This window comes from Phalacrocorax aristotelis, chromosome 2 (assembly GCF_949628215.1).
Source record: "Phalacrocorax aristotelis chromosome 2, bGulAri2.1, whole genome shotgun sequence".
Taxonomy (NCBI): domain Eukaryota; kingdom Metazoa; phylum Chordata; class Aves; order Suliformes; family Phalacrocoracidae; genus Phalacrocorax; species Phalacrocorax aristotelis.
In genome coordinates, this window is record NC_134277.1 from 73,948,793 (window position 1) to 73,962,063 (window position 13,271).

The 13,271-nt window shown below is 55.2% G+C and overlaps 1 protein-coding gene across 1 annotated transcript; it reads left to right on the plus strand.

Annotated features, from left to right (window-relative positions):
* The first annotated feature begins 1,745 nt into the window (after nt 1-1,745).
* Nucleotides 1,746-9,931, plus strand: NRN1 (neuritin 1). Its single transcript, XM_075084101.1, has 3 exons — nt 1,746-1,911; nt 6,051-6,195; nt 9,107-9,931. The coding sequence occupies exons 1-3, from the start codon at nt 1,857-1,859 to the stop codon at nt 9,336-9,338; spliced, it is 432 nt and encodes a 143-aa protein (XP_074940202.1). The 5' UTR covers nt 1,746-1,856; the 3' UTR covers nt 9,339-9,931.
* Nucleotides 9,932-13,271: the final 3,340 nt, after the last annotated feature.

Here is a 13,271-nt window from a genome sequence, read left to right on the forward strand (position 1 = left end):
AAGAGGTGGAACAAAACAGAATAGTGGGAAGTAGGCCAGCATTTTTCATCTGCAGGACCCAGCTGACTGCTAGCGTAGTTACCCAACATTATACCTGCTTTCCAGTTGAAGAAGAAGAGGTTGGGGTTTCATGATGGCTTTAAGAGGATGCATGTACAGGCTGCCCCTGTACGCATTAGGTAGACTCAAAGAGCCAACGGCATTCACCAGCACTATTTTGTGAATGCAGGTCTTTGCAAGGAAGCTTTTCATCTTGCCCTCCAGTTTCCTCACTTCCAGTTGTACTGATTCATTTAACCCCGTGCAATCTCTGTCCTTGCCTGGTGGGCTACAGTCATTTGCAGCCTGTGGGGATCATGGGGACCCAGCCTGGCAGCTGCTGTCACTCTGTCACTGAGGTCTTAGGATTGTCATGGGCGGTTTGTAGAGCAGTCGGACCAACAGGAAGCCCAGCTGGTCTAGGCCGCTGCAACACTGCCGGCACGGTGGGATTGCAAAGAGTGGGGGACCTGGGACTGGGGGGAGTGAAGGTCAACAGTAGTTCTCCTTCCAATCACTCCCTCTTTGGCTCCTGGAGATGCTACAGATGGCCAGTGAAGGTCAGGGCTGAGCTGGGGGGGAATTACTTTGCAGTGGAAGAGCCCAGGGGGAAGGCTGTAGGATGGGGGGTTTGATTGGTTACTTTGCACCAGGAGAAGCCCATGCCGGCACCTTTGGGTTCCTCCCACACTGCTCTCCAGGCCAGGATGGCCTTGAGGAGGGTCCCAGGAGGGTGTTAGGCTGCAGGAGCACACCAGGCCAAGCCCTGTCCCGGGAAGTGCTCCATGTAGCCTCGGCCGGCACCATCTCCTCCACCCAGCCCTGCCACACCTGTAGCCTGTCCCAGAGGATAAAATGCTGTGGCCTGCAGACTCCAGCCGGCCCCACTGCGGCTCCCCGGGGCTACCCCACGCGTGACCCCTTTCCCCGCGCCACCCTCTGCAGTCCCACAGCAGGGCTGCTGCCACTGGGATTGAGCACAGGCAGCAGGGCCGGGAGAGACCAGCTTCCCCCCTCCCGTCCCCCCCCACCTCAGCCTGGGGGTGACGTCATGGTGGGGGAGGGGCGGGCAGGGGGAGGGGACCCCCGCACCTCCCTTTTTCCTCCTCCCCGCTCTGCAGCGCGGGGGCCGGGCCGGCCAGCCCCGACGGGGCGGCCCGGGCGCGGGGGGGGGCTTCTGCCGTGTTTTCCCCACCCCCGGCGGGGCGGCTCCTCCGTCTGCGTGTCTGTGTCTGTGTATGTGTGTGTGCGTGTGTCTGTGTGTGCGTGTGTGCGCGTTTCCCCCCCCCGCCTCCGCATCCCTCCCGCCCCGGGGGGACGGTCCCGGCTGCCGCCCCCACCTACTCCCCGCCGCCACACGGGGCAGGAGGAGCTCGGGGGGGGGGGGGGGGGGAGTTTCTCGGCGATTAATGGGGCGGGGGGACACAGGGAGAGCGGATAAACCCAGCCTGTGATGCCTATAAATGGCGTTTTTCGTCCAAGGTGCACATTTTAAAAAAAAAAAAGAAGAAGAAGAAGAAAAAGAAGGGGAAAAAATCCCCGGTCCGTGTCATCCCCCCGCGTCAGGGCCGGTGGTGGGCGTGAGGCTGTACTTCCTCCGCCCCCTCCTAATGGAGCGAACCATTCCCAGCTAGTCCTCCTCACCCTCTCCCTCTGCCTCCCTCTTTCTCTCCTTCTCCTCTTGTCTCCCCCCCTTGTCTGCAAAGTCCTCCGCTGCTCGGAACTTGTTGGCAATGCCTATTTTTCAGCTTTCCCCCACGTTCTCCAAAGTAACTATTTAAAGATCTGCAGCCGCAAATGGTTTTACTAAATGTAGGATGGGACTTAAGTTGAACGGCAGATATATTTCTCTGATCCTTGCTGTACAGATAGGTAAGTGGACTGCCAAATTCGGTATCAAGTTGTGCGCACCAAAGCCCGGCTGATGCATGCAGAAGCGGAATGTCTGAATAACCTGCGCTGGCGGCCGCGGTTTGGGGCGGCGGAGGGAACCCCGCTCCCCGCAACCTCTGCCTTCTTCCCGGTGGCATCTTCGCGGTTCTTCACGCTGCCGAGGCAGGGGGGTCCGCAGGGAAAGGGAGCCCATTTCTTATTCCTCTTAAATCACTTTTGTTGTTCGTTTTCCGAAATCAGTGCATGCTCGTTCATACTCTGTTTATTTTTCCCCCTCTTATTCTTCCTCTTTCTCCCCCTATTCTCGCCGTCCCCACGGACGACCGCATTTGTATTTGCTTTTCGGATATCCCCTGCATTCCTCATCACCGACAATTTGGGCACTCCAGTGCTAAGAAATCTTCCCCACCCTCCCCGAGGGACAGAGAAATAAGAACTGGCACAAAATGGCTTGCGAGAGATCTAGCTGGAAAGTTGTGGGTTTGGGTTTTGGGGCTTGTGGTTGGTTTTTGGGGTTTTTTTTTGTGTTTGGTTGTGGTTTTTTTCCAGAAAATCAGGGGACAAGCGAAGGGGTCCCTTTGGGAACTTGGAGGCTTTCTCATTTGCAGAGCAGCCTAAAAACAAACAAAACCGAACGCTAACTTATTAAAAAAATGCAGCCGAATGTGAGGATTAAAGAAATAAAAATTATTAAGAAATCGCGAAGTCCCACCGCCCGATCGTTGATTTTGTGCTCGAAGGACCACTGTCAAAAAACGAGCGGGTCCAAAAAATTTCTATATATGTAAAGTTACTTAAAATAGAACAGGTTTCCCTCCACGCCAGTATGTGTTTTTGTGTGTTCGTTGCTGGTTTTGTTTAGTATCTTGGGTTTTTTTCGCTGGCTCTTCTTGTTGGTTTGCTCTCAGGTTCATTTTATTCAACATTTCGTGTTTGAAAATTTTTTGAGTTACAGACATTAAACAGTCTCCAAGTTAATGACCAGTTTGGTCCTGTGTGGGCAAAATTTAAGGATTATATATGGAATATGTATGTTCCCCAGCGTGATTCAAAACCGGGCTTCAAGGCAAGGGCGATTAAAGCGCGTCTTTATTATCCAGATTGTCAGGTGTGAAGAGACCTTTGAAAATATTTGCCTGCGAAGGAATTCTGCTACAATAGAAAAAAAAATGCTTGGCATTGCTATTTAGAGATCCTTTTGCTCGGTCACCCTCCTCTCCAGACAATCTCTGCAGCATTTTGTGGGTACCAAAAGAAAGAAGAGGAAAAAAAAATAGAAGGGAGAAGAAGAAAGGGAGGAAAGGAGGAGGCAAAAAGCCTTGAACATTTCGTCATGGAGAAAAGAAAAAAAAAAAAAATATTGCGATGAAATGTTGACCTCTGGAAAATATGGATATAGGATGCAAACCCCTCCATTGGTATTACCATTTCATTTTAAATGAGGCTGAACTCTTCAGAAGGCCATTTTCTGTACTGTCAGAGAAAGAAGGGGAAGGCATTATTTGGATGTCTTCCTTAATTTCAGTCCTTGCATATTTTTTGTTTGTTTGTTTGATTGTTCGTTCTTTCGTTCGTGAGGAGGAGGAGGAATTTCTCTCATTTGTGTTTATTTGATCCGACCGAGGGAGGATATTGTTCACGGTGAAATTTCCAAAGGTAGCTAGAGCCGCTGGGAGCCGCCGTCCCCGGGCTGGCGGGAGCACAAGCTGTCATTTGGAAAGTTACCCCCAAATATTGCTGCACACCGCGGAGATGGTGGCAGTGCGGTCGCTTTGCGGTGCCCTGGGAGAGGACGGCTTTTGAAGCTCCTCTCTGCTCCTCCTTCGGTATTTCGGGTAACCTTCTCCCCACTCCCTCCCTCCTTCCCTCCCCCCCCCCTCCCTCCCCCGAAATCAGCTTCTGGTTGTCGGTGTGGGGTTTGCAAAGGGCCATTTGTTTTTGCCCCGTCCCCGGTAAACGGTTCGTATGAAATGGACGTTCGGCTCGTTCCCAAAATGTCTAGGCTTCCCGCAGCAGCACCAGGACTTTTAAACAAATAAATTTATTTGTCCATTTTTTGGGGGCAGCGGGGATCGGGACTGTCCGAAATCCCTGACATTTAGGGAGGCGCGGGGACCGAGTCTCCGCAGAAGGCGCCCGGGGACAGGAGGGCTGGACCAGGCGCAGCTGAAGGGCAGGGGGACTGGGACGACGGGGAGCGGGTTTCGGGAAGGGTCACGGTCCGCTCCGGACGGCGCCTGCCCTCCTGCTGCATTGCAAATTGCTGCACACTCTTGTGAAGGGGCGGGGAGGTGTGTGTGCAGGTCGGGGCCACGGCAAAACACAGGCGACCTAGTTCAAGAGGAATCCCGCTGTCGTTTCCCTCGCCTCTCCGCTTTTGCTTTTTATTTTCTTTGTGGTGGTGGTGGTGGCGGGATTTAGGGAGATTTTTGGAGCGGGGGTACCCTGTGCGGAGGGAGCGGCGCGGGCACAGGGGGTCAGGCCGCCCCTCGGAGGCGGGGGATGCTCTGAGCCCCGCTGCTCCCAAACCTGACCCTCTACCACCCTCCCTCCCCGGGCCCTTTCGCACCCCGTATTTTCAGTTCAGCGCGTCACGTTTTCTGAGAAATTCGTGGCAACATCCCCTCCCCTCTCCCCCTGTAGCTGCCGGAGCGGGGTGGCGCGGGTTTTGTAGGACATGGTTTTGCCCTCGGGATGGTCCTCAGTTCTTCTCTATTTGTTTGCCTGGCTTTTTTTTTTTTTTTTTTCCCACCGTAGCCAATGTCTGTAGCCTGCTGGGTTTTTGATGTGGCGGCTGGTGCCGGTGTGTGTGTGTAGAGGGGAGTGGCCACCAAGCCGTGTTAGCGATGAATCAAACGGCGAGAGGGGGATCTGGGTTGAAACAGTCTCTTCTGGAGTCAGCCATTTAGCCTGTAACCAGGGCCCGGCAAGGAGACAGACAAACGCACCCCGCCACAGCCACGTCCTGGGGAGACGGATCAGGAGGGGACCCCCACCCGGCGGTGTGGGCGGGCGGGGGTTCCTCCGAAAAGGGGGGGAACCCCTCCCACCCCCGCTGGCCGCAGCGACACCCCAACTGCTCTGTCCGGGGCCGAGGCCGGGCCCAGGGACACCACGGCGTCCCCAAGCCCCGCGGTTAGGGATCGGCATCCCCCACGCGTGTCGGGTACCCCAGACCGCCGGCTGGGGCTGAGGCTGCTGCGGGTGTGTGCGTGGTGCCGCACGGCCTCACAGGCCGTGGCGTGACTCCTGCGTGTCGCCTCGTGCAGCAGCAGCAGGAGCAATGTCCCCGCGTCCCGTCCCGTTCCCGCGCGGGGCCTGGCCCGGCAGCCCCGGACACCCGGGAGGAGCCATCCCATGCACGCCGTAATTCATTTTCTTTCCCCGTTTGCGAGCGGGCGTTCTTGGGTTTGTTACTGTTGTAATTTCACCGGGTTTAGCCGTTCCCCAGCGCAATCCCGGAGGGTGCCCGAGGCAGCGGGGATGAGGGAGCGGGATTCACCCGTGCCCCTTCGGCCCCGCTGCCCAGAGCCCACGCAGCCGCGGGGCCGGCGCCCTCGCAGCTGCCTGCGTGGCTTTGGGGGCGGCTTCTTTTCGTGCCTTTACCTCAGCTATTTCTAGAGAAATTTTTAATGATTATTTTGTTGTTGTTGTTGTTGTTCCCGCTGAGTGTTGCACGGTATTTGCCAAGCGACCCGGGCAAGGGGGAGCCGGGCGTGTGCGCCCGTGTTTGTAGGGAGAAACGCGCCCGCTGCTTCCAGGAGGAATTTTCTAACAAAGGAGCAAGTCCGGGGAGAAGCAGGCAGCGCATCTTCACCCGGCCTCCCCTCCTCCTCACCCCTCAAATAAAAAAAAAAAAGAATAAAAAAGAAAAAGAGAAAAAAGAACTGAAATCGACAGCGTTAAGCCACGGGCACCGAGAATCCCGGTGCTAAAAAAAAAAGCAAAGAGCGAAAAGCCCCTGACTCACGTCCCCGAGTACCCGATGGCGACCCTGGCTCGGCCCCACCGCCCCCAGATCGCCGCCTTTATCAATGGGGGGGTCGGGGGGAGGGGGGGAAGGGACGAGGGGGGGCGGGGGCCGGCGGAGCTGACCTGTGCCCCTGCCCCCCCCCCAGCGTACCTGGTGCAGGCGGTGAGAGCGGCGGGGCGGTGCGATGCGGTCTTTAGGGGCTTCTCGGACTGTTTGCTGCGGCTGGGCGATAACATGGCCAACTACCCGCAGGACCTGGACGACAAGAGAAATCTCCAAACGATCTGCGCGTAGGTTTTTCCTCTCTCCTTGGGGGCCGCGGGGGGAGAAGGGGACCGGGGATCACCCGGGGCTGGGCGAGGGGGGCAAGTGGGAAGGGAAGCAACAGAAGTAACGCGGGGTTTGGTGTTTTGGGGTCGGACTCTGTGCTCCAGGGTCCCTCCAAGCGCACTTCCTTGGGGCCGGGCCGGGCTTGGGGAACAGTGAAGTCTGGAGGGAGTTTTTAAAATGCTTTTTTTAGTTTTTCCCTCCGTTAATCTGGGGGGGGGGGGTTTTCCCCCTCTCTCTCCCCCCCCCCCCCCCCCGCACCCCCAGCTCCTCGCTCGTATTCCTTCCCTTCTTCCCTTCTGCTTTGCACTGGGGTCTTGACCCCAGTTGCACGGGGGTTGTTATCCCCGTCCTTATGGCTGCCTTCGGCACCCACGCTCACTGGGGGTCCCCGGGGTCCCCCCGGGCGCTCAAGGCAGAGGCAGGCCGGGGGAAGGCAGCTCTCCCCGGCCTGGGACATCAGGCGCTGGAGAGGCTATTCTTCGGAAGACAAAATGTCATGAAAAAGAAAAGAGCCCAGCCACGATCTTAATCGCCCCGCGCCGCTCGGGGCCCCCCCGGCCCCCGGGGAAAGCCCATTTCCCCCTAGTTTCGCCCCGCTCCTGGCACAGAGGGGAGGAGAAGGAAGGGGCAACGATAAAGGGGGAAAAAATCAGAAAAAGGAAAACAACTACAAAAAAATAATAAACGGGAAAAAAGTGCTCGCCTTGCAAAATCGGCTCCTGCTCCTTTCCTTCCCAATTCCTCTCCGAAGCTGGAGGAACTGGGACAGCCTGGAGGAGCCCTAAATTTGGGGTAGTTTTTCCCAGAGCTCAGGGCAGCAGATCTTACCAGGGGGAGGGAAACCTGGGGCGGCTGCCGGGGTCCGGGGAAGCATCAACCAGCATTTTCGGTACGTCTGGGGAAAAAAAACAAATCCGGCTGCACAGGGTATCCTCCCGTCTCCCTATTGCTGTTTTCCGGCACAACCTCCCCATCGCCGGTAAAAAAAAACAAAACAAACATACAAACAAAACAAACAACATCAGCAAAACAAACCCAAAAACAAGAATAAAAAGGAGAAAATAGCATTTAGAAACGAGATAAGGTCCTTACGCATAAATATGTTTGGAATTTTTTTTTCTGATTTTGCTCCCAGAAAATCAGAAAACGATGGACATGGAAAAGAAAGGAAAGGAAAGGAAAGGAAAGGAAAGGAAAGGAAAGGAAAGGAAAGGAAAGGAAAGGAAAGGAAAGGAAAGGAAAGGAAAGGAAAGGAAAGGAAAGGAAAGGAAAGGAAAGGAAAGGAAAGGAAAGGAAAGGAAAGGAGAAAAAAGAAAACTCTGTAACCCTTCTCTCTTTCTACCTAGAGATTTCTGAGCCAAGCACCTACTAAGGCTGGCACCTCGCTGTAAATGCTGGGTTGCAGTTTACGTTGTGTCCTGCATGAGGAATAAATACCCAAGGGCAGCAGTGGCCTAATATTTTGGCCCTGGAGTGCTGGACCAGAGGTGGTGCCCACCTGTAAAAAAGTACTTCTTTTCCAAGCAAGACCCTTTCCCTGACCACCTTCCACCACCCGATTGCCTTTACCCTGTGCCGGGATGTGTATTGAAAGAAGATGGGGAAAGATTTAATTTTCCTTTGGGAGATGCAATTACAGCAGAAATACTGCAGGAGAGGCACACTCTCAGACTCTGGCTTCTCAGTATCTCATTATTTATTACAAATGTAGCAAACATTGGGAGTCTACAACCAGCTTAGAGTGCTCATAAATTAGAGGCTGTAGGACTACTTAAAACAAAAAAAAAAGAAAGAAAGAAAGAAAAATCAAGATCCAAATTTGCAGACTCCTGCCTTGAGGAAAGGGGTAAATAGGAGAAAGAAAGGCAGATTCAGGGTGATTTTCGATAACCCAGACGCAGGGAGAGAAGGTCCGCCCGCCCCCCCCCCCCCCCAGGTGGGGCAGTGGGACGGGTCCTGGTGGCAAACCCCGGTCCAGACCCCCTGAACAAGAGAATTAAAAGAAAAAGGAAAAACTGTGTGGGAACAGCTGGAAATTATCCTGAAGAAGGAGAAACCCTTCGCTGCACACAGACCCCTAGCAATGGATGGGGAGTCCCCCGCGCCGCGGGCCGGTGCGGGCACACAGGAGGGGAAGATGTTCCTTCCTCCTCCTCTTTCTCCTCCTCCTCCTCCTCTTTCTCCTCCCTTCCTGCCCATGCAGCCAGGGCCCGCTTCCGCCCCAGGGGATACCTCCCGAGGGTTTCTTTACGCCGCACCGGGACCCTCTGGATTGCCGCCTCCGCCTGGGAAAAGCGACGTTTTTCCCACCCCCATCTGCCCGCTCCCACCGGTGACGAAGAACCCCCGGGACGAGCCTGTGGGCTCCTAGGCGAGCGTTTGCCAGCCGAGGGGCACATGCCCTCTCCCCCCGTCAGGCAAAGACCCCCCCCCCGGCAGAGACCCACCAACCAATTTTTGCTCCCTCCCGTCCAGCTGGGACTGGTGCCGGAGGCAGGGTTGGGGAGGAGGGGCCCCCCGAAACCGCAGCCAGCGGCACCCCCGCGGGAGCAGACAGGGGAGCCGCTGCCCAGCGCAAAGCCTGTGCCCGGGACGGGCTGTGGGGAAGCCCGGGGAAGGCAAGGGGCCGAGGATCTCTCCCAGAAACAGGTGTCTCGGGGGGGTGGGCAGGAGCCGGGTTTTTAGGGCGGGGGAGGCGGCGGCTCCTCCCCGCCGGGCGCCAGCCCCCTTTAAGGCATGTCCCCGCTCAGCTCCGCCGTCGGGGGGTCGTCGGGCCCGAGGGGCGCCCCCTCCATCTCCCGCATCCCACCCCACCCCTCGGGAAGGTGGGTGCGTGCCTGTTTTGATGCCGGCTGCTCTCCCCTCCTGCAGGTACTGGGATGATTTCCACGCCTGCACCCTCACAGCGCTCACCGATTGCCAGGAAGGAGCAACAGACCTCTGGGAGAAATTGAGACGGGAATCCAAAAACCTCGATTTCCAAGGCAGCTTATTTGAACTGTGCGGAGGCGGCAGCGGCGCGGCACCGTCCCTCCTCCCGCCGGCTTTGCCCCTGCTCCTGGCGGCTCTGTGGGCCGCGCTAGTGACCTGGCTGCCTTTCTAGGGGGGGCGAGCACACCCACACCCACACCCCCTCCATGTGCTGGATCTATAGAGGAAGTGTCCATCCGTTGCTTTGGGGACGTTGTGCTTTTCTGTGGTTGATGATGATGATGGTGGTGGTGGTGGCTGATGATGGTGAAACACCCATGTAGGACTGTGGAAGCGTTCTCCTTTTTTTTTTTTTTCTTTTTTTTTTTGTGTTTTATTTGCCAAATGTTACCAAACAGGCAGCGGCGCGCAGCCCAAATCGGACCTCAGCTTTACTATCGCTTCGAATCAAAAATAGAAAAAACAAAACAAAAACAAAAACAAAAAAATAGAAACACAAACTCGAGCCCTTGTTGTGCAAAAGCAATCTCAGGAACGGCTCTGGGCCACCTAATGCTAAGGCTGTAATCGGCCGGGGTACCTCCCGGCGGGCCACGGGCTCCTCTAAAAATGTGGCAGTGTGCGAGGCGAGAACAAAAACGCAGGCAAAAAAAAAAGGCACTGGCGATGAATTCAAGGAAGATGTCCACGTGTGAAGCATATGGTGAATAATTCACAATCTCTCATCGTTCCTCCACAGTCGCTTGTTTTTTGGTCATTCCACTGAAAAAAAAAAAAAGAAAAAAGAAAAAAAAAGAACATTTTTCCTCGAGGGGAAAAGAGAGAGAGAAGGGCGGGGGGGATGCGAACAGATAGGGAAGGAAGGAAGCAAGGAAGGAAGGAAGGGAAGAGCGAGAGAAAGAGATGTATCTAAATGGCCGGAGGAGTGAAGGAATGCTGCTAACAGATCTCTGAGAGTTTACCTTTACTTGCTGTTCGAAGGCATCTTTCCGAATTCACTGCCTTTAATTTTTTTCCTCCTCTTTGTTTTAGATGTTACACATAACCAGTAAAATACCTGAATATCCAACTGTAGAGATCACAAAAGGGGGCTTAAATGTAAACCTGAAGAAAAACAAAACAAAACGCCAACAACAGCAAAATGATTTTGAAAAAAAAAAAGAGCCTTGATTTTAAAAGAGAAGAAAAATGTAATTTAAACAAAAGTTTATTATAAAGTCAATTCAGCAAAAAAAAAAAAGATTTGCTACAAAGTATAGACAGAAGTATAAAATAAAAGTTATTGTTTGAAATGAGGGTGTCGTCCTTTTTATAAAATATGCTTAGAGTATCTCGAAAAGGACAGGGCTTTTAAGGCAAGGAAGGCTAAATCCCGAACCGATCCCTTGATGAACACGACAGTTTCAGTTCAAACAAGGGCAGGGCGGCTGAACTGGTGAGTCTCAGCCTTCCTTTTTTTTTTCCTTTTTTTTTTTCTTTTTCATTTCTTTCTCAAAAATACGGTGTAAATCCTCCCCTCCCCCTCCCTCCCCCCCCACCCCCCGAGACCCCGAAGCGCAGCACCCCCGTTTGCCGGGGAAGTGCCCGCGCAGCGGCGGCGGGGGCGGAGGGGCGGGGGGCGCGGCGGTCCCGCGGGCGCGGAGCGGGGCGGAACGGCGCGGAGCCCCGGCGGAGGCAAGGCAGCAACCACCATTAAAAAGGAGGCTGCGGAGCCGGAGCCGGGGCGCAGAGGAGTCCTTTCATAATTAATAAGGCAGCTCAGCCGAGGGAGCAAGGGGAAGGGGGGAACGGGGTATTGATTTCGCAGCAGAAGCTGCTCTAACCTCGGCTATTTATAGGCTCCTGATGCCTTTATAAAGGAAATACACATCGGAGAGCAAACACGTCTTTTTTACGGACGCCTAGCTGGCGACCGGGGGTGGGTGGGTGGGTGACGGGGAGGTAGGGGCCGCGAATTGGTTTGAGGTGATTTATTCCGGTGGGTAGCCGTTGCCTGTGCAATAGCCCCGCTTTGCCGAAGTGTAGGGTGGCAGGGTCTCTCTCCCCTTCGCCTCCTCTCCCTGCTCCCCTTCCTTCCCGAGGTCCGCAATGTAATGCGTAAGCAATAGCAAATGTAACAGTTCATAAATCAAACAGTGGGTCGCAAGCCAATCTGCATTTCCCAAACGGATTGAATCCCAGCAACGAATGCGCTCAGGAACTGGAGCCAGGCGCCTTTACCACTGGAAGCAATGTTGATTTTTTAATGATAAAATACATTATGGCTGTGTTGAGGGGTGGGGTGGGGGTGTTGCAGGGCTCAGCCTCGCTTCAGCAGACCCAGGTCTGCTTGCATTTTCTTTGCCTTTGCCCTCCCTCTAGATTTAACCCCCACCACCACCAAAGAAAAAGGAAAACCCTCGAGACCAAAGCTTTGTTTAAACGATTTGGGTTATTTTTCCCTCCCCACAGCGGATCTAGACCTGAATTGATTTTTCCTTGCACATCTCTATATTCATGAGGTCAGGCATTGCTGCTACGATTTCCAGTAGCACGAAATGTCAGCTGCCGCGGACAGAGGGGTGCAAGGGGCTCCGCAGCCTGCTGTCTTCTCCGGCTGGGCCCCGGGAACATTTCTCCGACGGCGGGCAGCTCGCTTCGCCCCGGGGTGCCCGGGCGCCGGTCCCGCCCGCTGCCGGCATCCCCCGGCCGGGCGCCGGGATGTGCCCCGGAGGGTGCCCGCCCCCCGTCGAAGGCCGGTGGGAGGGGGAGCCTCCCAGCTTCTCCTCGCCCCTCGGAAGAAAGCTGGAACTCCGTAATAAGGGGGTGATTTCCAGCTCGTTAGTGGCCTGGAGTTATCTTCGCGCGAGGCTGAATTACTAATGGACAATCTCTCCATAATTAGCACATCCCCCAGTTAGCCCTCCGTTGAGGCGAATGATAAAACGGTGGCAAACCGGGGAAAAAAAGAGACGAGCGGGTGGGGAGGGGGCCGGTGGCCGGGCCCCCCTCCCCCCACCCGCCCCCCAGACACCTCCCAAAGAGTCTCCCGTTTCGGGCCTCTGACTGTCGGGCGCCCACCCCCGGGGCGCAGAGAGGCCACCGGCCAGCCCGGGCGAGCCGGGGCGCAAGGTGGAATTATTTGCTGCTCAGAAACCTGCAGTGCGCTCCCGGGAGTTCCCGCACAGGCGGCAGGGACTGCCGCAAACCCCGGGCCCGCCGGCTCATCTCCCCCCGCTGGGCAACCGGCGACCGAGGCTTTCCTCGCCAGCAGCTCGGGATTTTTTTTCGGGGAACACGAGCAACGAAAAAACTCCCTACCCTCCTTCCCCCCGTTCATTTTATAAGAGCCCCTCAATGCACAAGGCATTGCTTGCTCCCTTTTCTGCCCCTTTCGGGTGTTATTTCTGAAGCCTGTGTGTATATAAATATAATTTACTTTTTTTTTAATCCAAAGATGATTGCTCCGTCTTGCCTTGTTTTGTGGCCAAGGAAACATGAGCTCTCCCCCAAGTCCCAGAAAGGGACTGAGCGTACTCGGTTTGCCTTCTGTCGCCTTGCACCTGTAGGGTTTGTAAGGGCTGGCAGGAGAGGGCTGCTGGGGGGGGGGAGGCTGGGGTGTCGCTTGCAGGGCTGGTCCCACTGCCCAGGCAGCGGCTGCTTTAGCAAAAGCTGGAGAGGTTCAAGCCCTTAACTCCTGGGCAAACGTGACCTGGTGAACTGGGGAGGGAAGAAAACACAACAGAAAAGCATTTAAACGTTGACAGTAAGCACAGTAAGATCATCACCTACTTAAGCAAAAAATAGACATACACACACACGCGGAAAAAAAAAAAAGAAAAGAAAAGAAAAAAGCCCAAACCCAGATCAACGCAAAAAAAAAAACCCATGGCTGAAACAAAAGACAAGGCAGTTCTTTTCTAGCTGGCTGGATAATCGGGGAGGGTTGCAGCCATTGCGGCTTTGCCTGCCCTAATTCCTGTCCCCAGCTCCGGCTGAGCAACCGCAGCCCCGCAGTCCCCGGAGGGCCGCACAAAGCTGCCTCCTGCCTTCCCTGTCAGTGCTGGATGAACCTGCGCTTGGCGACCGGCTGCTCTCTGCCAGCCTCCACCTTTTAGCAGCCTGG